The 26,829-nt window shown below is 43.8% G+C and overlaps 1 protein-coding gene across 1 annotated transcript; it reads right to left on the minus strand.

Annotated features, from left to right (window-relative positions):
- Positions 1-1,773: 1,773 nt before the first annotated feature.
- Positions 1,774-26,829, minus strand: st6galnac5a (ST6 (alpha-N-acetyl-neuraminyl-2,3-beta-galactosyl-1,3)-N-acetylgalactosaminide alpha-2,6-sialyltransferase 5a). The gene is made up of 5 exons (XM_031560242.1): positions 26,531-26,829; positions 25,521-25,727; positions 9,931-10,343; positions 4,256-4,363; positions 1,774-3,243 (listed from the first exon to the last, which is right to left on the minus strand). Exons 1-5 carry the CDS (start codon positions 26,543-26,545, stop codon positions 2,979-2,981), a joined length of 1,008 nt encoding a protein of 335 aa, XP_031416102.1. The 5' UTR covers positions 26,546-26,829; the 3' UTR covers positions 1,774-2,978.

A 26,829-nucleotide genomic window follows, 5' to 3' on the forward strand; every position in this document is an offset into this window, starting at 1 on the left:
AAATATGAATGGCCATCTCCAGCCCTATTTTAGGAGCATGTCCACTGCCCTACCTCTTACATCACAGAGCAGAGGGCGCTGCTCTGTCAGGCTGATGACTCCTAACGAAGCAGGGGGGTTACACCTACAAGGCTGGGGCCTCCACCTTCTCCAATTGGAAATGTCTCTCATCTCTAGGCTTATCCCTCACACTTATTTTTCCTCTCTACCCTGCTTTGCCAGTACCCATTATTTTCTCACACAAAATACAATTTTGATATGAGTCTACAGACAAAAACCGCAAGGTTACTGAATTCACAATGACAAAAAGAAATCCTTGATGATGGGCCTTCAATCAAGCTAGGTAGGAACCCAAAGGAAAACCTATTATCAGCTCGTTTTTTAGGGAATAACACTATTATCTTTTAAAGAACCCCACAGGTGCAGTCAGATTGAAAGCAGCATTAAAAAGAAATATAAGCCTACCCAGCTCCTTACCAGTCTCTGTCCCAGTCTCTAGCCAAATAATGTAACCTCCCATTATTCAGTAGTAACCTATCCTACTCACATTAAAGGGATGAATACAACATATTGTGACCCAGGCAGGGCTGTGGACAGACATTTTGGGGAGCAGTTGCTCAAGCTTAAGGAAAAAGATACCTAGTAGCACATGAGCTATGAGTTATATAGCCAAAGACGCCTTTAGTAATTACCCATAGCCTATCAATGAAAGTGTGGATCAAGCTATACATTTCCTTGACGTGCCACATCATAGACCCTGAGCTGTGTAAAGGCAAATATAATTAGAATTGAACTATCAGCCCATGAACTAGCAGAGTTTTTATTAACTTTCGCCAGACGACCTTGTTTATTTGTTAAGCTTACGAATGGTTGAAGTCAGTCTACTTGCAGGTTGCTTTGAGGTGTTTTAATTGAGGCTTAATTTCACAACAATGACAAGCAATGCCGAGGTTTAGGACACAGTGTCGTTACCTGCCTGTCATCAATGAAGGCAGCTCAGGGAGATGTGGATTTAGCTTTGCACTGCACTCGATATGAGTGTGCGGTTACCATGGCATGGTAAGACGCAGTGTGGTCTCCCAGAAATAGAACGCAAGTTGTCAGGCATAGTTACAGCAAGTTTTTATTGATTACAAGAGCCAAATTGAAAAATATTATATTGTCCAGCGAAAAAACATAATGTTTTTGTTTTTTAAAGCACAGGGGGGGTAAACCATACACATCTCACTGAAGACTTTCTTTTAACAAAATGAGTTAAATCCGCGTCGTCGTTCATCCCTGCTGTCTGCCGCAAACCCACAGCTAGATGAATGCCCGTTGATCCTAATCTCCTTGCTCGTCTGCAGTGACATGCTTCGGCATTCGCGTGACAATTTCCTATCTCTGCCAATAACTCGACCCATTAGCTGTTGACAGGTGCCTGGGCGCGGGCCTGCCGGCATGAGCGCAGTCGGTAACGCGGCCCCGTCCGGTTGACACACACCTGCCGTTCATTTAACCCGAGGCCACCGCATTAATCCCGAAAATGTATTTGACATTCCTGACACGCGCGTGCACAAGCATGACTGACAGGAGGAATGAGGCCATCGTGTATGATAAACACTTTGTGGCTCTGCAGGCGAGGAATTGCCGCTCATTGCAAGCACTGGAAGGTCCTCCCTATAAAGGATCGGCAGAGACTGTGGGTGATGGTGATATTTAACAGTAGTGTGACACTCAGTGGTGTATTGTTTATGTTTCAACAATCCTTTAGGCGCCGAGAAGAAACGAGAAAAAGATTAAGTTTTTATTCCAACAGAACAAGCGGGATGTAGGCTATTTTACATCGAACACATCTCAGCTGCATTGGGAATGTGTTAAATAAGATAAAGCTCCTTCGAACCTTTAGTTAGAACATTTGCACTTCGGTCTGTAGCCCATGGTGAGGACACAGGCTTATAACAAAACCACCTCTTGTGGGACTGTAACATTAGATCTTAATCAAATGATTAAGTGTTCACTGCCACTTGTTTTTTGCAGATAATATTCACAGTACTACAAAAAAAAAAAAGTGTGTGCAATCCTGAAAATATTGGTAAGCAAACAGAAAACGAATAGTGTTTGTTCTCATGAATATCACATTGTGGTAAAGATAATTTAACAATACAATTATTCCCATAACAGAACTAATGGTGTCACTCGTTTGGGAATAATGCTAATTAGAAGATACACATTTCTTTTTCAAGAAAAGCACTGAACATGTAAGGCTTTTCTCCAGACAACATGAATCACATACAGAAATCCTCACTTAATCCTAAACACACAGACATGCGAGTGCAACGTTTCCCGAACTCTGGAGTTAATGTCATGTTGTTTCAGGGGATTACAGAGGAGACCCAGAGTAAACCTTTTTAGCGTTGGCATTTGTCCTGTGTGTTTATACACACACTCTCCCCTAACCTGTGTTGACAGAGTTGCCTGTAGAGCAGCCCGGACCCTTTCTCCTTCCCGAATGGTACTCTCTCTCCGCCCGCCCCGCCCCATGCTGCGAGGTGTGAAAAAACACAAAGCAGCAAACACAAAGGTTGGACCTTTGTGTTTCCGATTCCTACATTTGTGCTTCAGGAGGGGTAGGCTGCTCTCCTCATGACCTCTTTGTGGCCAAACCACAGGCACACAGGTTGTGCAATGAACCTCCTGCCCTCAAGCAATGGGATGACACGTAGTTCGGTACAAAACACAGAACAGAGGACGCTGCCCGTACACAGCATGCCCCAGGCAAGGATGAGAATCCTGGGAGCTCCAAACCAGCCTTGACACATTTGCCCAGTTCTATGCATTCAAACCGAGACAAAGCAATGGGAGATGGTTTTGCTGCAGGTAGACAGACAGACAGACAATGGATGAACAGTTTCCCTCCCATTTGTCTGCAATGACCTGTCCATGAGGCTTGACTCCTCCAAGTCTGTCAGAAAAGGGGTCGATAGGCACTCTGCAGGTCACGTCTTCTGAGCTCCAGACGGGATGGTGGCAGCGGGGGGCGTGCCGGGGGCGGTCAGGTTTTTGGGCAGGGGCGGCGGACTCCAGTCGGGCTGGTAGAAATGGATGTCGAATGTCCGAGCCCACTTGGCGAAGACGCGCTTTTCGGTGATGAAGCGGTGGTGGCTGCCGCGGCGGCCTCGCTCGTGGGAGATGTACATGGCACACTCGTCTGGCCCTAAGGGCTCGTAGTAGTGGTAGGGTACAGAGGAATGCTCAGCTTCTCTGTCAGATAAAGAGAGCGAGAAATGAATGAGAAAGAGCGTGGTGTGTGTGTGTGTGTGTGTGTGTGTGTGTGTGTGGGAGAGAGAAGGGCAGAGAGGATAAGAGAGAGAGAGAAAGAGAGAGAGAGAGAGAGAGAGAGAGAGAGAGAGAGAGAGAGAGAGAGAGAGAGAGAGAGAGAGAGAGAGTGGTGGGGATGCTGGATTATCATGCCTACCCATGGGGAAAATACTGATACGGTGCCTCAGGTGATGTGTTTAACCTGAATTGGTTCAGGGGATCATGAAGACATTACAATTGTTATAGTGAGAAGCTAATAACCTATTACGAAGACACAGAACAATTTCACACTGGTGCCATGATAAGGCAGTTGCCAAGGTGTGTGTGAGGGAATATAACTGAAACATTTCATGTTGAATTGATAATGTCTAAAAAAATAAAACGGTAAATATTATTACTACGTATTGTCTCCGTTTTTGCTATACTGTTTCTTAATTACAATGAAAATGTAGATGTTTGTGTGTTTCATAAAAGCATCCAAACATTGCATAATTTGTTACTATTTAGTCTTGCAGATGCAGATGCAAGTTACAATAAATATCTGGAGACAACCGTGGAGGTATGTGGACTAACCGTGGGTGAGAATAATTAGCATATCGAAACGTCACACTTGAAATTTTTGAAGTAATCCAATGCGAAGGCACAGCAAAATAATCCGCTGATCCAAACAAAAAAAACAGAGTAGGCAAAATTGTAGGCAGGTTATTAGGACAGCCAGCCTTGTGTGCAGTGTATTTCATCAGATTCCAAAATCAAAATTTCAAAATTGTCCCCAGATGTACATTACTTCAAAAAAGTGCCAAGGTAATAATATACTATTCATTATTAAACACACTTCTGTGTCTGTAAAAAAAAAAAAAAATTTAAATAAAAAAAAGGCCCACACACTGTCACTACAGTGTGCGCATATCACATCCTGTGTTAATGACCGCCTATGTGACAGACTTGGACTCACCTGCAGAAGTCTGGAGGCACCATGCCATAGACATTGATTCTGTCACACAGCTCCAAAGCTATGGTCATAGTGAACCAGCCTGTGCTCAGCCACGAGTTGGAAATCCGCCTGCCGGAGAGAGAGAGAGAGAGAGAGAGAGAAAAAAAAAAGACAGAACGATGAGGTGCTTCAGCTGACTGTTATCGACAGAGGGGATGAATGGCCGGCAAGACTCCCAACAAAGTCCTGTCCAATAATGTCTCAGTCATAATGTCTCTCTAATGTAATGTGCTACAATGGCATGAGGCAGACAAACAAACACCATTTACACACAGCTGACTGACAGGCACTGATGGTTTGTACATTACAGCATTCATTTCTCCATGCCACGTTTGCCACATTAATAATATAACGCAGCAGATGGCAACAGGCAGGTTCATAGAACACTCTGGCAACAGTACATGACCTCATGAAAACTCACCTGATGCTGGGAGTACAATGTTCTCTAGCTATTCTGTGTTTATGGCTTTCAAATGTATGACTATTTTCTTAAAACTATGTCAACTCACTGTATAGCTCATTTATTAGGCAGAGTACAGAATAAATGTAAAACTAATAAACACAAATCTTACGCATCTTCCCTTAGCATTGAGTCCGACAACAATATGACTGTTCAGCAAAAGAAGTCTGTGTCTATTTACTACTGTTGATTATTAGAGTGATCTCTCTCCTTACTGTGTCTTTGAACAGAGAAAGACATCTTTGCTATCTTCCTTTTTTTCATCCACCAGTGTTTACCGGTTTCCGTAACATAAATACACATTTTACTCAATTAAGTTTTAATGAACCGACATTTTCCTGTGTACAGGACATACAATTTGTGGCACATAATGTATTTGAAATAAATTATGTTTGGAGAGCTTTTTCTACCGTGTTTCATATTTATTCTTGAAAGTGCCTCTAGCATAATGCATTCTGTTCCAGGAGCAGCTTTAGCTTATTGTTTGATGTCTGTTTACAGGAAGAATTCAAACCCCCATGACATTTAATGGAAAAGTTTTCCCTGCTATGAGATATTATGCCTGACAACTCTGCAATGAAAGTTACTTTCATTAAAGACTTAGCATCTGTTGTGTTTTTACAGGGGTTTGCTAGACTCACACTGAGCAGAAATATAATTTTGAAATGGTTGTTTATTTTAAGAAAAACAAATGTTGGTATGATCTCAAACTGTGTTTTAACAACCAGTCTTTGTATGTAGAGGTCTGGGATTGTGCCAGAGAAGAGAAACTACTGGCAGTCTGAAATATGGTTGTATTTGTCAAATTGGCATTAATTTGACATTAAATTAACATTTGATATGCTGTCCCTACTTGAAACCAAGAGTGATAATTTAAATTGTTTTGCAGTTGAGAGCACAAATGTACTTAAGGCACACTTTTCATCCGATGTCTGTTAATTGTAAGAACGTCTGGGTCAAACAGATTACTTACAGAGACAGGAGCACAGATCACACTGAAGCGTTCCAGTAGAGAGCATAGCATAGCATAGCATAGCAGTAGAACGAAATAAGCAAACTCAAGCCCAGCATCACAGCACATTCAGAACAGTTGCTTGAGATGATGTGAGAGATCTGCTTTGCACTTCTCCCACTACCTCAGCCACTCTTTTGTCTCATCACAGATTAGTGCCAGGCAGCTTCAGGCATTAACAGCAATAAATGCTTGGGAAATAGGGCCCTGTGAAGTACTTGTCATAGAGGTCAATAACTGAGGCCTCAGTCTTGACATTAAAGTTGCATGAGGGGAGCGAGAAATTAACACCGAATCAGCAATGATCTTACTGCACCCCTTTCTATTATATGAGAATCAAAAGATTATGGCCTACCTTTCAATTTAGTGTCTGTCTATTAGGTTTCTGAAACAGGGCTGACGAAAGGCTGAGTTACTAAGCATAGGGAGGTGAGCGTGTGTGTGCGTGTGCGTGTGCGTGTGCGTGTGCGTGTGCGTGTGCGTGTGCTGCGTGCGCGTGCGCGTGCGCGTAGGTCTATATGTGTGTTTGTGGGTGTGTGTATGTACAGTATGTGTGTATGTGGATTTTCTGTGACGCGGTACGGGAGCAGAGGAACAATTTGAAGCACTGGAGCTTTGGTCTCCAACGGCAGCTCCTAACCTCCACGGCGTGCAGCAGTCTGTCTGTGCCTGGGAGCAGACAGACAGGCGGCTCACATGCACCTAGGATCCCAGAGCGCTAAACGGCCAGATGGGCCCAGTCGCCCCGGGGCTCTCTGTGGGCCCTGGCCCAGTGCCGGCCGCCTCCTGTCCTCTCCTGCTGTGCTTATTCTGGAAAAAGCCTCTTCAGGTATAATCACCCTGCACTTCCTGTCCACATCCAACCCCCAAAGCCTTCTACCTGTTTGGGCAAATCAATGAGGTTCAATGCATAGGCTTCTCTCTCTCTCTCTCTCTCTATGTCTGTCTTTCTGCTATGTCTCTCTCTCTCTCTCTCTATGTCTGTCTTTCTGCTATGTCTCTATCTCTCTCACTCTGTCTGTCTTTCTGCTATGTCTCTCTCTCTCTATGTCTGTCTTTCTGCTATGTCTCTCTCTCTCTATGTCTGTCTTTCTGCTATCTCTCTCGCTCTATGTTTGTCTTTCTGCTATGTCTCTCTCTCTCTATGTCTGTCTTTCTGCTGTCTCTCTCTCTCTCTCTCTCTCTGTCTTTCTCCCTGTCTTTCTGTGCATTGCTCTGTTCCTCTCAGCTCATGTCTAGGAGCCTGCTGATAGCCCAGTCCAGACTGTGGTTTCTCTGAGGTTCTTAGTGGAGGATCATGCCAGCCAGAGCCGAGCTCCTGCACAGTTCTTTTCTGGGAGCGGATGCGGGGACGCTCTCGGAGGACAGTCCCCGTCCCTCTGTGCGGGGGAATACATAAAAGATGACTACAATTACAGAGTGCATCCGACCAGAAAGCTTCCGAGGAGCTTTGGGCAGAGGTTCAGGGAGTTATTGGTGGCCCCGAGCACTGTAAAATGCGCAAAGTAAATATTTAAAAATGGATTAATAAAAGGAGAAAACACCTTTAAGGGCGGTTACAGGAAAAAATAAATCTCTTTTCTTCTGAAACATGACATCGAGAGTTTTTTTTCCCCAGTCGATCTGGTTGAGGCAAACAAACATGCACGTCACCACCAGCTTCAACAAGCTAATCTACAGGCAGAGCATTTCATGTCTGAGCTACTGTCAGGCTTCCCCATAAATGGATTATTGGTGACCTGGAGCACTGAATCAAATAACGACACGATTACTTCCTGGGGGGTCCAGTACAATATAAATCCTATTTCTTAAATAGATATCCAGTTTTCTTTCCCCCCTTTTTACAAGCCTAATACACACAATACAGAATAATCATTACTCTGATGGGGAAATGTTTTCTTTTTTCAGTTTAGGCAAACAATCTTAAGCCTAACGAATCTAAGAACCCCTGATAAGTCCTTTTCTCTTGATAGAAAGCTGACTGGTGTTGTGTGCTCTGTTTCTGTGATCAGAAAATAAACACATCCCTTTGATTAGCAAGATGAGAAGAAAACAGATCTACAAAGTTACCGATATAATAAGGTGTAAAAGACAAACGTCAGACATCAATGGACATGCCTGAGGCTTGTGAACTTCCCCTGTTGACAGGGGTATAAAGGCTTGATCTGTCTGAACAGACTTGCTTCTTCACCTTGCGTACTTGCTTGCTTAAGTTATTGAAGGTAATCAATCTTCTCGTCCATGGAGCACGGCAGTGCTAAGCACCCTACTGACGTTACATCTAACATTTAATTTAACATTTGGATGCAGTAAATTAAATAACGGAAATCAAGATGCAACAAGCCTCAGGGAAACTGTTACAAAATGTAAGTCTTGCTTCCAGTAAGTAATTATTTAATATACAGCTACAATATAACATGCAGAATTTCACCATCTAGCCATTTTAAGACATTTGGCTTTAAACAAGACCAGAATACAGTTTGTCTGTGGTTTCGGAAGTTCACATACCTCTTTGTGTTCAGTTAAGACACCACAGGGACACTACACCACACAGTTTACTCAAAGCACAGTTTGTGTATGTGACTGTGTGTCAAAACAACTTTTGACAGGTGAGGTTTATACCTGAAAGTGTGTCAAATGAACAAAGGAAACAACCTTGTCAATCCTCCAATGAACTGAGTTTGACATGAGGCTTTGGCAGCCTTTTCTGGGGGGCATTGACATGCTTCGCATGCCTCTCATCTTTCTTTTATCATGCTCTTTTATATGGTATTTTGTCTTTGTCCCAGAGGGTAAATCCGTCTAGTATTGTTATTATGCCCGAACAGCAGGGATGATAGAGAAGAGCACAGTGAGTGTGCTCCATTTACTGACACACAATTACAAAGGAGATTTTAATGGACACCTAACACATATGTAGTTTGTGTCAGCACACTGGTTGTAAATGATGCTGCATAAAACTCCATAGAAGGGTAATAACAACCAAAACCTCCAAGCCCCCCCCCCCCCTCACACACACACACACACACACACACACACACACACACACACACACACACACACACACACACACACACACACACACACACCAGATACTATCATTAGTCATCATATAGTTCTAAATCCAATTTGGAGCTCATTCAAAATTTGCTCGGTGCCAATTAGACAATTCACAGTCATTTTGGCTTTCCATGCACCTCAGACCCCGGAACCCTCACTACATTCCTTAACATATTTCCTGAAGCTCATGTGTCGATCCCTGAACAGATTGGACACAGCCCTCCACCAGTTTCATTAGGATCCAGTAAGGCTCCACTCAGTTCAGCTTGAACAGCCGCAGCTCTCTGCTTTACTCATTGGCTTGTTTAGAAAACTGTGCTTCTGCAGATACTTGTCATCACAGCACCTTCAAGATGTATTTGCTGCATGGCCGTACAAATGAGCAAATATGGGTAGAATCAGCTTAGTCTCTATTCTTCAACACTTGGAAATACTGTAATTCTACCAATGGTGTAATCCGATTGTCTATCACTCTTCACAGAGATATCGGATGGGTAGAGTGTAAACAGAATTCTCAGGCAAACACGTAGGGTTGCGTAGATACAGAATAGGACACACAGAACCTTGTCAGCACAGCACAGACACGCTATGCTAGACGTTTTTTGACAGCCAGTATAACCGTTAATATTCCAGAACAACTAGCAGACATATGTTTTAAATACCGATTCATTGTGTTTCAAATGTTACACCTTTACATATCTTAACCATTTAAATTAATATTTATAAAAATTATTTAAGAGCTTTATGCTTTTCTGTAGTCTTGCTGGCCTTGGCAGTACTTGCACCATCACTTTGTTTTTAAAAAACTGGCCTCGGAATGTCTGCTTGGGCATTTCTGAGTCGTGCTAATATGTGGAGATGACCCAAAGCACAGGCTTCTGATCTCACGCAAAGCTTAGTCACAGGACCACACACTCAGCGAATCTCTCATTGTCCTAACAGCAAGAGGCAAAACCAAATCTTTGGCTATTTTAGTTATCTTGGCAACATATTAAATAAGCCATTTAATATGCTATTAAGGAATGTATTTATTTATTATTATTATTATTATTTAAGATACCTGCTGAAAACCGCCATATGCCGGCTAACATAAATCCTGCTTACCTGTCTTTGCCCGTCTCCTTCTTGAACAGCTCGTCGAACTGCAGCATCTTCTGCCAGGTAATGATGTAGACCTTGAGCTTGGGCAGCACCTGGTTCATGAGCCGCAGGTTGTTGTAGACCAGGCCCTTGCCGTCGCGGCGCATGTAGTTGCTGGGGCCCCAGAAGATGAAGACGGTGTCTTGGCTGGCGTTGAGCAGCTCGTGGCGACCGCGGAGCACCCGCTGCATGCTGGAGTGGGCCACCACGCGCAAGCTGGTGCGCCGGCCCACGTCGCGCCCATAGCCACGGCCTGCGGGCGCGTCATTCATGCGTATGACGCACTCGGCCTGGTCAATCTCCTTGCCGCGACCGCCGCCTGTCAGGTGGCCCGAGCTGGTGACCAGAGCGCAGCTGTTGCAGTGCATCTTCAGAGGCTGTGAGGAAGAGGAGGGAGAGAGGAGACGATGAAGGGCCATGCATCAGTGATGCGGACAGAGGCTGCTCCGTGAGACTCCTCCAGCTCTCTCCATTTGCCAGGCAAAGACCTGGACAGCAACAGCTGACAAGTAAGCCATGTAGCATTCATAGCTTTCAAAGTAGCATTCATTACTGACTATTACTGTATTTCTGTAACTTCATGTGTGTTTTGATACAGCCAAACTGGTGATCCCGCCACCCGGAGTGGTAAGTAGTAACCATCTCCTCATACCCTGAACATTCACTCTGAACAGCCAGGCACATTGGAAGGATATGACTAGCTGATTCAGCTCTTACACCCAGCTGGTCGGTAAAATCTTCCAGAGGTAGATCTCCAGGAGAAGGCCCTGGCACTATTTTGCATTCTGGGATAGGGCAGTATGCAAAAGAAGCATAGTACTCACAGTAGAGTTCCCTCAATAAAAACACACACACACACACACACACACACACATAAACCACAGCTGACCACACACAGTTTTCATGAGAGCAGCTCTTCCCATCACTTCCCCACATGTGGACACATGTATATTTTTAGAAAAACCCTTATGTATGAGATTACAGTCCAATTCATTGGCAAATGCTGCAGCCATTCAATGGGGCTCCTAAACCTTCACAGCCTGTCAGCACATCTCCTCTGCACAGTGGAGCGGTGCACATGCACCTTGCCCAACCCCCACCCAGAGAGAGCCCCCCCTCTCACACACACAAGCCTGTATGGGGTGAGGCTATCTGGTCTTATAACGGCTCCCATGAATCATTCCCAGACCTGTGTATGCGGCCGCATTGGTATTCCGCCTTTGATAAGCACCGGCTAATGTGGATAAGAGGAGCAGGGGGGCTGGTGAGACAGGATAAAGGGCTGGCTCTGGGGCGGTGGGAAGTGTTGCATTTGCTCTGCTTTTTTCCTTGCGGTCATGCGTCGTGCTGCTGTTTAAGTCAATGAGATGCAAAAAAGCTCAACACCAAAGTTGCTCAATTTGTCCTGGATGATGGCATCTGTTGTGGAAGGCTAGAGAAAAAAAATGATAATAACAAATGGTGATGGTGTTCTCCCATGGATCTGCTCTCCTTTAATGTCAAATTTGCATGCTGGAGGCTTCTGCTGGTGTGGCGATGCAGCCTGAGATAGAGCTGAACAGGTTGGGGGCCACAGAGGGGTGTGTGTTTATTTGTGTGTGTATTAAACGTGCTCATAGCCGTACTTGTTGATTCAAATGAAGTGTCTGTGGGGCATATGTACGTACGTTAGAGAGCACAGCGCAAACAGCGACTTGGCCAGTCCACGTGAGTGTTGAATGTTGAATGTCCTAAACCTGCAGCTAATCGCACAATCAACACATGTCACCACCCTCTAACCGTAATTTACGATGCCCGCAACTGAACGGCATCATTCAATTACGGGAGCAATTGAATGCAATCATGGAACCACCGACCGTCATTGCAAAGTTTAACGATCAGGAAATATAAATACATGCTAATAAGGTGTCATCAAACAGAGGAAGTAGTACAGAGCAGTAATTCTACACCACTCAAAAAAACTACAACAACAGCAAAAAAAAGTACTAAACAAAAGTAAAAGTTGCTTTTAACACGGTGCAAAACTGATTCTATTGTCTCTGGAAGTTTTTCCTATTCACACATCTCGAAATTTGAATTACACCTATATATAGGCACAGAGTACACCTACTTATGGGCACAGAATTCCCCCCTGCAGTTTTCAGACATACAACAGAATACGTAATCAGTCACTCCTTGTGCTTCTACTACAATCATTTTTACCAAAACTCCCACTTTTTCCTGCGACCTTCCCACGGATGCATAAGCATTCAGAAAAGCGCAACTTGTCATTCTGTGCTCCTGCAGCAGACAGAATGCAGCTCTAGCCATGTGTTGTCTGTTTGCACATACCATGCCATTGTTTTTAGGAAATTACGCCTAAAACAGTGCTAATGTAAATCTGTCCTTGTGTGTGTGTGTGTGTGTGTGTGTGTGTGTGTGTGTGTGTGTGTATGTGGTGATAGGTTGTGTGCCTGTACGTGTGTGTGGTATGAAGCTGTGTGCCTGTGTGTGTGTGAGGTGACACGGTTGTGTGCCTGTGTGTGTGTGTGAGGTGACAGGTTGTGTGCCTGTGTGTGTGTATGTGTGTGTGTGTCCATGTGTGTGTGTGTGTGTGTGTGTGTGTGTGTGTGTGTGTGTGTGTGTGTGTGTGTGTGGCTGAGCTGCTGCGCTGACATGATGTTTAATGAAGGGGGGAGTTAATGAGCTCCCTGAGGCTCACGCCAGAGGCGCCCTGCGTCTCCCCTCTCCTACCTATCAGGACAAAGGCCTCTCCTGACAGACCGACAGAATGTGGCTGGGGCTGGGGGGAGGAGGAGGAGGAGGGGGAACCTCAGTGAGCAGACAGTTTAGATGGGTTTAAAGTGAGCATTATCTTACAGTACTGATGTGGGAGTTTACCCTATGCAGATGCAGTGGAGCTTAGGCCTGATCTGATGACTTAATTCCATCCTTCATGTCCCATTCTGGGTGCTTTTAGACTTGCTGAGAGTACCAAATCAGCCTTATTTGTATTCCGTCGCTTTCAAAAAATCTCCCAGTGGAAATAGTGGCATCTGTGACAAAGTGGATGTGTCCTTCACACCCTGTATTACATATGGCAATGTGATGGGGAGAGAAATATCCGCTCGGGAAGCCATCACCCGCGGGTGCGGAAATAGATTAACCTTGGGTGATGATGATACATACGACACAGTCGGCAATGTTCGGAGTGGAGTCACTTTAAATACAGCTGACACAACACCAGCTCTCAGAGCCACTGGCAATTTGGAGACTACAAGCCGCTGTTAATCATGCAATTTCTGCAGAAACAAAAGATCCTTTGGTGTCCTCACATTCCAAGCACAACAAACAATTATGCCAGTTGTTGGTCTCAAAGTGGAATATGGAATGTTTGTACACACATATATTGTACACACACACACACACACACACACACTCTCCCTCCCCACCCCTGCTGATTGTGACAATGTAAATGACAAACAACACAGCACTACTAGTCACAGTGTATGGAAGACATTTATGATGTTCATGCATTGGGATGAAATAAATGCATTTCCTTTCAATGTCATGGTGGATCTCGCAGACATGTTCGTCTCATGCCTCCCAGGGTGAGAACCGAAAGAGAAACATCCTTGCAGCTTCAATTTTTTATTTTTTATTTATTTATTTCCGGACAAATCAGTGAGGAGAAAAGACGTGAACTGCCTTAACAAAAGGCAGCCCAGTGCATTTGTGGCACACCGGCTGGGAAGAAGAGGAGATAGCCGGTAATAGGGCAGCTAAAAGGCTGCAATCACATGGCACAGCAGGGCCCCCTGTATTAGACTTTCCCTAGTGCAAAGCACCATTGAATTCATTCATTCTCTTCCACACGGATATTTCATTGCTACAGACAGCAGTAGCCCCACCAACCTCCCGAGAGGTTAGTTTTAAGACGGTGCTGTTCTCTTATAATTATTTCCCCATTTGGACAGCACATGAATCATAAAAGCTCGGAATGGCAAAAAAAATTAAAAAGGGAACATTTTAACAAAAGTCTTGATTCAAGATCGGTAATGGCAGGAAATCAAATCAAATATAACCTTAAAGCGTGTCAAGAAGACAAAAATCAAGATCCACATTTGCATCGTCTGAGCTGACTGAGGGTCCTAATGGGATGGCTCAGGCTCAGGCTCCGACTCAGTCCAGCCGGTGGGGCAGCACGGGCAGAGCAGAGCAGAGCAGAGCTCCACGGCTGGTGCAGGGAGCTAATGAAAAGGGGGGGGGGCATACCAGAGGCGTAGCGGGGCCGCTGAAACAACAGCAATTAACGCAATCCCGTTGGCCAGAAATTATTCCCCTCTGATGGCAGCCGCTGCTTACGATCCCACCATGAGATCTTAATTAGACTCTGTCACCCCTCACCACCACCACGTCTCTTTTCCGCCAACTCCCCAAACCGTTTTTTTTTTGTCTGCCTTAAAAGTCCTCCAAGAACGAACAAACGAACAGCAGCCCAATTATTCAAGTCGAGAATAAATGCCTGTGACCTACAAAGGGCTGATTAAAACTCGTGAGAACGGAGAGACGGCCCCTTGGAGAAGCTAGATCCAAAGAATGGAAGAGAGGATGAAGAAGGAGAGAAAAAAGAACGGTGACAGTTTTATGGTTTCTCTCGTGTCGCAGGACAGGGGGGATTTTTCTTTAAAGAGAGCACACCTGTCAGACGGCTTAAAGGGAGTGTCTGATCTAAGTGGGAGCTTAGAGACGACACAAACGCGGGGAATGAAATGGAGAGCTGGGAATAAGCGGACTTTGGGAGCAGAAAAGATCGGGCCCCGGCAACGCTGATCGATTTATCTCCCGCAGCTTTGATTACGGCAGGGCCATTTAGAAGCAGGCGCGTCTCGGAGGAAGACAAGATCCCATCAAACCCTTAATCCGGCTCTCATCTCTCTGCAAACATGGCCAGCTTTACTTGCCATCACGGCCTCGAGACCTACACACCAAAATCTGTATTTTACTATAATCCATTCCACATTAAATAAGGTTAATGACTATCAGTATAGTTTTTAAGTGTAAAATGAGAGAGAATGATGTAAAACATTAACCACACAGTGTTCTATGAGCATTATGGTCTCCAGATTTTTCGAAGGTCGCTTCTTACTCTGGTCAAACAAAGAACACATTTCCTTCACTCACATTGACATGAGTCATACAAGTAACACATTAGACACCATCATCAATAATACCAATAATTAATACACAATGGCAGAGAGCAATGTTCCCAATGAAGGGAAAAGTGGTCTATTTACTGAAAATGACAAAGTACTTTTTAACAAGAGATGCTTATAAAGGATGTTCGTTGTAGAAAATGTGTGCAGACCGAAATTGAAGTTGGTGCTGTGCTTCTTGAATGCCTGAGTATCTTGACTATCAAGACTAGATGCTGGAGCTGATCCAGGAGGAACATATGCCGATATCATGCAATGGATAGGATGTCTGGAACTGACCCAGAAACAACGCAAAGTAACCAAGAAAAAGGTAGAATCTGCACAAAAAAAACATATTCATCAGCCAACATTGTAAAAGATAAGGACACAGTGAGTTGCAACTGTAAGAAACCAGGCCATGTAAAGGCAAGGACTGTTGGACAGCATAACCTGCAAATTCAACATCACAAGGAGGAATCTGGACTTATGGTCAAGTTTGCCTGCTCTCAAGCAGTAGGGATATGCAGACCCTATGCTAGAGACACAGCAGACCCTATGCTAGGGACACAGCAGACCCTATGCTAGAGACACAGACAGTGGCGTAACGTAGTAACGACGGGCCCAGGTGCAAGATATTATGACGGGCCCCCCTAGTGAACACAAAAAATAAATACATTTAAATAAATCGTAGCGTTCCCTACTTCCGCAACCACGTCTAAAAAAAACGCTAATCAAAGGTGTTTGTTATCGATATAAATAGTGTTTTATTCAATGAATCAACCTTACTTATTTCAGAAGCGATTTTTAGAAAACGAGGCAGAACACCATCACAAATGTTTTATATGTTAAGAACAAATATCTAATCTTTCAAAAAAAATTGTTTCATGTTGGTAAATGCTGTCATTTTATTGCTATAGCATGCCAAAAATTGCACAAAATGGGTTTTCATCCATTTTCAAGCTTTAATATCTTCCAGCCCATTCATCACATAAGGAAATATTTTTTAATACAACATACGAAGCGTACATAGGAAGGTCTGTGTATAATATCAAGTCTCCAGCTTTAACATTGAGCTTTCCACAGGCCTTCAAAAGATGCTGCAACAAAGCGTAAAGTAAAATTTTCGCGCAAATACAAGCACCCCGAATACTATGATATACCCAAGTCACACCCTTGGAAGTCCATACTATTCAAGTAATGGTATCATATTTTAAAGTTTGAAGGAGCTAGCTTAAATACTTTTCTAGTAATAGCAATTTGAAAATGGCTTTTCAGAAAACGCTGCTAAAAAAGCGTCTCAAGTAAAGGCACCCCCCCAGTCAATAGCATAGCAGTGTATGTTGCTTTACATCTAACTAGCTGCCCCTTTCAAGTAGCCGGTACCAGGTACAACGGTATTAACAAGAACATTGTATTCTATTCTATTCCCTCAGTACCATTTAGTGGAAAGTTCTCTATCCATTACAATCAGGAGATATCCACATCCCTACGTGCAACTTCTGACATTATAACCATAGTGATGATTTGGCCAAATAACACAATTGTTCAATCATTTGAAATGGTTGAAAGTCAGAGCTAGTGTAACCACAGCTGTGGATAAAGGCCATCACGCATTAGGACATGTGATCATGTCTCAAAGGATGGCTGGAGTGAATGAATGTAAAGGGACTTTAAATCATAAAGCTCTGCCGAAGATTTCAAATCACCTAGGCAATATAAAGTAAAAGAAGAATTATTCCCCAATTTATTAAATTCTAAAGGATTTCAAACCAATCTTAAATGAGACATTAGATCAAGCACAATTAGCTGTTTTTGAAGAGAGGATCACTAAGAAGACGTTTTCATGATGATGACATGTAATCGTGCGAACATAGCACATTAGCACATGATGGTAGTAGTTTATTAATGGGGGTGCGTTAGTCTATCCTACAGTCTGTCCTCACAATGGGAGACCTACGGGTGTGGACCTGGACCTGAAGAATTTTATTTGTATAGTTTGCCAATTGTATGAATTCATTGTGTACATGCAAACACACACACACACACACACACACACACACACACACACACACTACTATTTCACTGATATAAAACTGTGAATCAACTCCTCCTTTTTAGGAGAGAACAAAAAACAATCTGTCTGTGAAGAGCTAAACATCTCTCCTCTGATGTTGCTATTAAATCTCACATAAAAAATACTTTCTGGTGGTCATCGTGATCTTTGAAGGTTTCTCCATTCCAAGAATACAATATAAACTATCCTGATGAAGTATACAGATTTAAATTTAGCCTCAGGCCATTTTGGACTGAAGAGGTCACTGATTCAAGATCTGCAACCTGTGAATGCAAAAAGATGTCCACCTCCACAAATCCGTGAGAGAGAAATACAATTCATGTGAATGCATTTGAAGACCCTTTGTTCCCGCTCACATTCTATAGTACAAGGAAGCAGGTTTGTCAGCAGGTCTGCCTCTCATCATCAATGCATTCTGCTTAGGTAATCTATAGCATGATTTCCCCTCCCAGTCCGGTCATAGGTTGCCTTTAATGGAATAATTAGTCATCGGAGCCAAGCCAATACGATGCCGGGAGGGACTCAGGGACATTGATTATCTTACATGTGTAAGTCCATGCAACTTACTCTGCCTTTTACAAGGTTTTCCTCTTGTGCTAGAGGTATGCAATTGCAGTATGGAGGTGCCCTATCAAGAAGGGATCGTGTTGGAGCAGGAATTCAACTAGAATCAACTAGGTGCAGAACTTTATGTCCTTGAGCCTAACAGGAACAACATGGCAAATTTAGGGATTGGGGCTGAGCGACCAGCAAAGTGACCTTGCATAACCCCCCGCTGACGGCTCCTCCCTCTCCTCCACTTAATCAGCGTGCGCTGGAGGCTCGTCTCCTCCAAGCCATGGGTGGTGCGCAGCAGGCTGTGCGGAGACAGAGGCCAGGCGCCAAGCCAATGAAGACACCTCTCTGTCGAGATGATTGCCTTGGCCTGAATACAAAAGGTGCTCCCCTCGCAACGGTGCCTGCATGTTTTTCGAGCCTGGGATTAAGCAAGTAGCCCTGACAAGCGGCATCCGTTAAAACAAGGTCCCCGGGGGATGAATTAGCATCCATCGCAGGGCTTATAACTGAGAGATGGACCGCAATGATAACTAGCTCCCGTCAAGGAGTGCAATGGATGGCACAGCACAGTTGACGCAGGTGGCGGGGGGGGGGGGAGAGAGAAAGAAAGCCGGAGAGGAAAGAAAGACGAGTGAACTGAGAGAAAATAGACAAGCAAGGAGATGTGAGATGTGATGGAAAAGGACAAAGTGCTCTTTTTTATACAGCATCATCTCCTTCCGTTATTGGAGGATTTCAGGCTTTCATGCTGTGCTGGGTTAAATGTCTGTATGGATTTCTGATTCCTGCTGTAGCACCTGCCCTTCTCTCTTTTGACGACTAATGAGCAATGCGGTATGAATGATTAGCTGATGAGACTAGACGCTTTCATTAACTAATGACCATATACAGTTTCAATTTCACACCCACGTTAACTCACAAGGACAAAGACTACCCACCCCCTTCACACATTCACCTAGCTCTTTCAAGAGCTGTTCACTTTGTCAAAGCATTGTAGCAAGCTGAATAAATTTCATCTGATGACCAGGAGCAAAAACATATAGAACTGGGGGGCTTGTTATAAAAATGACTGCATTCAGCTTATGACGAAAAAAAGGTAGTTGCCTTGAACGGTAAGGACATCATTAAATCATTAAACCCTTTCCAATACAGTCACATGGGACCAAATGCATGTCAGACCTTGTTCTAATGCAGAGCCCAACAGTCAGCATAAATGCATACAATTAACTGAAATCATTAGGAACAGCCAACAGTCAAGAACAGAGTGACTGGAGAGCAATGTCTGTAGCTCCACCAGAGGGACAAAAAAATACCCCAAGTGATAGAAATACAGCTTTCCACTTGCCTTCTACTGTCAGTGATGGCAAAAGTTAATGAAATGCCAGACCCCCAGTGGGTAGTGATTCACTGTTCTGCTGCTTTGCTTTGTCACTGTGGTCACATGTGGTTTTACAGCAGTAGTAGCAGCTACCGCCGGTGATTAAGCCCCAGAAGAAAGACGGGGGGGGGGATTTAACTCTGATGATTTCACCTCCCTCATGCACGGACAGAGCTTCTCATTAGACACTTCCTGAATGCCACCTCCCCTGCCGGAGCACCATCCGCTCACCATCCCAGCTCTCACCTCTGTATCTGATAATGATAATGATGCTCATCTCCCGTGAAGGCTGCGATAAGGAGATAGATTTAGCAGCAGTAATTGTCTGATGGTGCAAGGCAGCATGCGGTTCTTTATTACAGAGGGTGCAGCCAGTGCTGCACTTTACCTGCAGGTTTAATCTTACAGCGCCTACATTAGACTACAGCAACTCATATTAGCCACTGGCAATCAACCGACGCTGCACTTTCGGAATCGGGGGATTAAATGATGCAGGCGGTGATTGGGACGGAACTGCACCTTTGAGAGTAGGAGAGGTGAAAGCGGCATGAATTGAGAGTTCATAAATGGTTCATTAACCTCATGGCAATCGCTGATTGCACCGTTGAGGTTAAACAGTGATTGTGCTTGCTCTAGTATGCACCTACCAGCAAACACTTGCAGGCGTGCACAAATAGTCCGATTCTGCGAGTGAAGGTTGAACTCAAAGGGGTAACCTGTCTGACTGGCTGCGATGCTCCTGAATGTTTGCTCCCGTTATTTCTAAGCTGAACAGACACGTTGTCTAATTCTGCAGCCGAGGACCTACTGTCACCACATTCTACATTTATTTCCCAGATGACTCACGAGTGTTTATCCTTCAACAGTGAGATTTATCCTGAATAACACTGAGACTTATCCTGAATTAATGTGGAAACCCCATGGAGATTGAGAGGATGTGCATAAGATATTAGATGATGCACTGTCTTTACAGAACAGTGGAAGAAAGTGCCTGCAATTGCCTGTCAAGGATGCTGAATTCCAAGGCGCTTAACTTTGCCGCATTGTCATACTGTCTCCTCAAGGCAGCAAGAGCTGCCAACAACATCCATCACGGACTATGTTGTGCTCATTAGACAGCACTGAATTGTGGGTAATGGCTGAATGCCGTGGAAAATTTCTGTCTTGAAAAGATGTGTTGTTTTTTTCTGGACAGCACAGGACATGCAACATGCCACCATAATTGTAAAATCCTAATTAGTTTCCTTCTAGCAAAATGCTGAGCTGGTGCCATGTAAGTCACACAAGCAAATTGGTCTCCTCGTGACATTCTGCGAGGATTCCAGCATGTGACATTTCTTCTTCAAGTTGATCATCTACTGTCCCCAAAAAAATCTCTGCCTTGGACAGGCTCCAGCGCAATGAGCTACCAGCTTCAGCGAGTTGTAATTAATAGCCTCTACATGCAATATGTTGATAATCTCCAGGGAAATGCTATCAGCATAAGGACTTAGCACAGCCAGATCACACTGAAAAACACAAATAATAGCTTGATCATTCCTTTTCTCAGCGTGAGAGACAGTCTCATCAATCACTGCTAAATGGCTGAATGCCGATTCAGGCCTGCCGCTCAGTGGGGACGAAAAGGCAGTTTAATGTGATGCTTTTCATCTGTTTGCTCCCCTCTCCTCTTCCTTTGCTCTGAAGCACAAACCCACCGATGATCTATTTGTCTTTCTATGGATGTATAGCTAAAATACATCATCCCAGTTTAACCTTTTTTCATGATCTTTGGCAGAGCACTCAAAAGCCTGGGTGGAGGGACCCAAGGTTGGCCCTGTGCCTAATTTCAGAGGTGAAACATGCAGGGGGGGGGGGGGGGAATCCCATTCTGCACACACACAACGGCACTGAATTCTCCAGTATCTTTCTATTGTGCGGAGATGTATGGGCTCAGCCGTGACTCCCCACCCAAAAGGGAGAGCCAAGAGGTACTGTGCAAGTGATTACTTCATCGAGGGAATGCTTATCGAAACAGAATGCACCCTACATCCGTAATTGCTTTTCAAGCCAGCGCTGGATAGCCCGAGGCAGTGTTTTGTTTGCCACTGAAGGACTTCATAGCTGCGCTGTTGCAATGCAGAGATGGGGATGCCATAGGGACCTGAAAAAAACCTTTATGCCATGGTTACAAGACCAATGCTCTGAGACAGTCTGCCACATTTATGTAAATAAAAAAAATTCCCCTTTCTTAATAATTGTAGTGCCCTTATACAAATGAAAGCTTTCTTTGCATCATTGAAGTCACACACAAATTGCATACTTCGTTTATTCCCAACTCAAGATGTATTCTCAACACACACACACACACACACACACACACTGAATTGCTGTCCTGACAAAACTTCAGGGCACATTAAGTGGACTTTTATATTAGCATCACAATTAAACATCACCACAATGGATGTGAGGGATCTTATCGTGCTCAGGCTGGCTCTTTGTGGTAAGGGATGTATTAGCAAACCCATGGAAACAAGACAGAGCAGCAGTAAAGCCAGAGTGACCTCACAGTGGACGTCAGCCCAAAGTCTACAGTGCATAAGGAAACAGCCAGGCATTCAGCACCCAGGTAACAGTTTTGTTTTAACCTACCACTGTCCACCCCCTGAGGATATTATATTCTACATATTATATTATATTTACATCACATGTTATATTGTGTACTTATGAGAACTGTTTCTTTTGAATGATCCACCCAAAACACTTCCCTTGGCCTGTTTATTTTTATCCAGAATTAGTGTTCTATGTTAGTGGTATAAGCATCTTTTCATGCCTAGTAAATACAACACAGCGAATACTTGTAAATATACTGTATGTGTAGTGGCAGCTAATAGACATATTCGTTTGACCCCATGAATGCAGCCATGAGGGTTTCTCTCACAGATCCTTTAAAGGAGTCTCTCGCACATGTTTGCGTTTGAACTGCTAGCTTTGAAAAGGTGGAGCGCAGAGAGAGGTTGCTGCTTTTGCACTGATGTTGGGGAAGGGCTGCAGATCAGGCCCCACGCTAGAGAAATCAGACAGGCTGAGAGTACACTGAGGATGCCCCTGGGAATCTCACCCTCCTTCTCCTCTCTCTCTTTCTCTCGGTCACTCTCTCTCTCTCTCATTCTCCCTGCGATGTGTTTCTCCTCCTCCCTCAAACTCTTTCTTTCATCTATCTTGCTCTGTCTCATAGCTCTGTCTCTCTCTCTCTGTTCCTCTGTCATCTCCCACACACACACACACACACACACACACACACACGCTCTCCCTCATTACTCTCTCCTGTTCTCTTCTCCACAGCCGAATCTCTCTCTCTCTCTCTCTGTCCCACTCCTCCCCTGACACCCTCATCACTCCTCCCTCTCTCCCTTTCTCTCTCACTCTCTCTCTGTCTCTCACTCTCTCTCTCTCTCTCACTCTCCCTCTCTCTCTCTCCATCCCACTCCTCCCCTGACTCCCTCATCACTCCTCTCTCTCTCTCTCACTCTCTCTCTCTCACTCTGCCTCTCTCTCTCACTCTCTCTCACCTCATCCAGATGGCTCTCTGATGCTCGCTCTGTGCTTCAGGATGGGGAGGATTCAAAGGAGCAGCCATTCAGCAAATGAAATGCAGAAGTCTCTTCACGCCCCCGCCCCCACCCCCTGGTCCCTCACCCTACTGCTCTCCCAGTGGATGGTCTCCATCACGGTGAGCATAACAAGTTTACACATGCAGTAACAGCTCGTTACAGAGCAAAAAGAAGACATGGGGGAAAAAAATCAATAAAATGAAAACAATAAAAATGTGCCCTCCTCTTAAGCGTAGGAAGGAGGCGAGAGGTGATTGTGCAGTCACTGGACTGGTTCTGTGCAACTTCGACCTCACCTTCTCCCTACTGATCCTAGGTCTGTAGATGTCACATGGTAACAGCATATTCTCTATCCACTCCCTGTCCACCATTGTGAAAATTACTCAATAACACTTCAGCTCAGATTGCTATTTTGATGAAGTGCCAAGACGAGGGTGGTTCAGGAGGAAACCAATTAGCTCACATATGTGGAAGGAATATTATTGCATTCAATCTAAGCATTACAGGGGAGGGACGATACAGTCTCACTGATTACCATTTCAAACAACCAGTTCATGGTAATCCTTTGTGCTTGGATCATAGCTATTTAATATGTAGAGTGTGTATTATGTTATTGGCGAGGCTCCAAAAGCAAGTTGTTTTCAGTGTAACGAAAAGGGAAACGCTTATATTCAGGTCAGATGACCAAGATGAATCTTGAATGGAAAGAGGGTCTTTCCAAATGATAAGCTCCTGGGCTTTCAGTAGACTCTGCATTCATTAAGGGTATGTGTCCTAATGTTTTCATTACCTAGCAAGTGTGTGCAGAAAAACATCATAAAATATGACATATTTCACAGCTTTTAAAAGGATGAGAATCCAAAGTAATCCCAGTCACAACCATCAAAACACAAAACACACCATCAGCCCCCGCCATCCATTTAAAAGCTTAAAGCTTCTTAGAGGTTTATATAGGACGAAGCGCACTTTGATGTCATGACTTTCTATCGGATTTATAAACTCGGGTGGCTCTTTTTGGACCATTCCTTCTTTTCTTGTCCCATAGCCTTGCTTTGCTGATCCATGGTGTTCTGAATAAAGCACATGTTGCTATAAAGCTATTTCAAACCAGCTCTTTGAGATGAGGAGTGTTTGAGTTAATATTTAATCCAGAAAGACATCAATTTTAAATGGTCACAAAAGAGAGGCACTCCGTCTTGCTGGGCTGCTGAAGTCAGCTCAAGCCCAAGGCTGCCCCTGCAAATCACCATAGGACAGTCACTTCAGTCCTTAGAAAGAGGCTGGTGTTGGATGCAGCTTTTTAAACTGGCCAGGAGCTTGTCTAATGGTACAGCTCCGGCTAATTGGCCAGTTTGTTTTTTGAACTACTCGTTATTTGTAATGACTTGGAGCTACACCAGCTGTTAGTGGGTTGGCTTGCCTGGCTTGGAGGAATGGTTGCCTCCCGGTTGCCTACAGAGACACCCTCAGTCCCTCTCTACCATTCTGAAAGTTACCTCTGTGGACAGGCCCTGCTGACAGCATATTCCCTTTTCACTGCAACCACAAAAGATTTCACAGCAGTTTATCACACAACCCTCCTTCCCGTGGTCTCGTTTCACCTTTCAGTCACATATCAGAAGAAGAAAATGACACTTTGTTCCCCTTAAGAATATTTCTGTCAAATTACAATGCAATCACAATGGGTAAAATGGCTGATTTGGTGTGAAGGGAGGAGACTCATTTGCATTTGCAGGCTGTAATTTTGGTGACAGGTGAGTATCAGGGCTAGAGTCGTGCTGAGTGAAGCTAAATTGTGATTAATGGGCATGTGGGGATTTTTTCCTCAGGTCCATGAAAGGAAAACTAGAGTCTAATTCCTGAAATAAATGCTCACAATAGCATCCGACGCAGGGCGTCTAATATGAATGGATACAGTGGTGGCGGAAAAGCTTCTAGCCTTGAACTCTGCAGCTTGTAAATGTTTAATTATCAGGGCATAACTCTAAGCATAACTCATCAGCTCGTCTAAGCTTCCTCGCCGTTAGGTGTAGGCAACAGCATAAAATGAAATAATGAGCATGAGCTTACTGTAATCACCTTGAAGCCCCCTTCCATATACTCGTGTGCAACACATAGCTTTTCTGCGATTTCCTTATTTTATTTTAAAAGATCTCTTAGTCTCTTTATCTTAACAAGCACAGTGCTTTTGAATAGAGGTCAGTCACTACCATATGCACACATCCCAACAGGCTTTACAGAAATAAACTGTGATTTCCAGTGACATTCATGGATTGCTACTGTAGAAATATTTTAGATGTCCAACTGTACTTCTGTGCAGACAACACTGTGATATTATATATTTCAAGTGACACCAATATAACCTTATTTAAGGTCATGAATGGTCACAAAAATCATTATCCATCAAAAATGGTGACAACATTGTTGAAAACAGGAAATGATTGGGAAGCATCCCGTTCACAGGCAGGCATTAATTGCATCTGAGAACAGCCTTTCACACAGACCTCATTCTTTTTTTTTCCAGAGAAATTTGGCTACTCAGCTTCCACATGCAATTTAAAGGCATGAGCAATACATCACGATGCACTCCTAAAACTGACAGGTTCTACCTTTATTTTTCATCGCAATTGTTTGATATTACATTTTCGTTATATTGATAAAAATCGAAATTTTATGTTAATTATCGGTGCATGAGCAAACTTGTAGGCCACTCTTGACAAATATAACAAACATTACATCCGCAGATAAAGGGTTTTATGGGCGCTCTGTCTGCTTACCTTGTGGTCAATGATGCTGTTGTATCCTTGCAAGGCTGAGGGGGGAGATTTGTGCGCCTTGGCAGGTATACTAGGAGACAGCTCACTCTTTCGGCTCGACGCATCGGTCGAACCTCTTGAAGTGTTGCTGTTGCTGAAGCTGGCGTTGTACACGAAGAACAAACTGGTGCACATGGTTATGGCTAAAAACACTGCTACCCCATGACGCTAAAAGAAGAAGAAACCCACATGGGGATCGTGTTAAATTCCTCTCTCATGCATACATTACATATGATGAATGTTATGACTATCCAAAGACAAAAGCTCTCTTAGCTTTCGGTTACATGTAATTTCATTAACACTGGCATTCTACCACAGAAACAGCTGGTACGAATAACCTAGTTACTAACCCTCTGATCATGTTTTCAAAGAAATTTTTCATGTAAACACTGAGTGACAGACAACATGTTTAAGGCATCTGGTTGGAATGGAAAACAATTCAAAGTGTTTTTTTGTTTTTCAAAAGCTCGAAAACAATTAACTTTACAACAATAAACGAGTTTTCCTTATCACAGGTTAGTAACCGGTTGCTGATCCTCCTATTTCAAAATGTGTTTTAACAGCACAAGTCTATTTCAATTAACTTGAACATTTCATTAAGGTACTAACGTTACTCTTTCCGTGGGCAACTCACCAACATGTTTTAAACAACTATCACATGTTATCGATGACATGTTTTCTGCAAGCAAGAGAGAAAATATCTATCCTAATTAATTTTTTGGACAGTGGCTATTGTTTTTTCTCTGGTCTAAATATAGGCTGTTCGCTCCCTCAAAACTCTCCCCTAGCGAATCTAGATTAAAACTAGGTTCTATTGTTCCATTCAGCCTAATCCTCTTTTATATTGTCTTATGCAGTGAAAACACAAAACACATATGCAGTAACAGTTTCTACAAGAACAATCCCGTTTATACCTATGCGGTCTTTAGGAAAATACCATCCGCACACAATAGTTATATTAGAACTATTACCATAGCTGTCTTCATTTTGCGGCACGCTGTATTATTTCCACTGATTTGCACATGTAAATCCACTTTTCCGCACAGTACTAAGTGAGATTATGCTGATTTAAAATCCCCATCACATCACATCAGATGGAGAGCTAAAGCAACGTGCTCTACTCCTATGCCAGATTAGCGTTTGTATGAACACAGCCTAAACCCATTCTTATCGCAGAATTCACAAACCAGGGGCGCACAGCAGATGCCGCCTGCTGTAAAATCTCATGGTCTTAAAGAGCATTATGTTTCAGGGACAAACTGCACATACA

Source organism: Clupea harengus, chromosome 22 (genome assembly GCF_900700415.2).
Source record: "Clupea harengus chromosome 22, Ch_v2.0.2, whole genome shotgun sequence".
Classification (NCBI taxonomy): Eukaryota; Metazoa; Chordata; class Actinopteri; order Clupeiformes; family Clupeidae; genus Clupea; species Clupea harengus.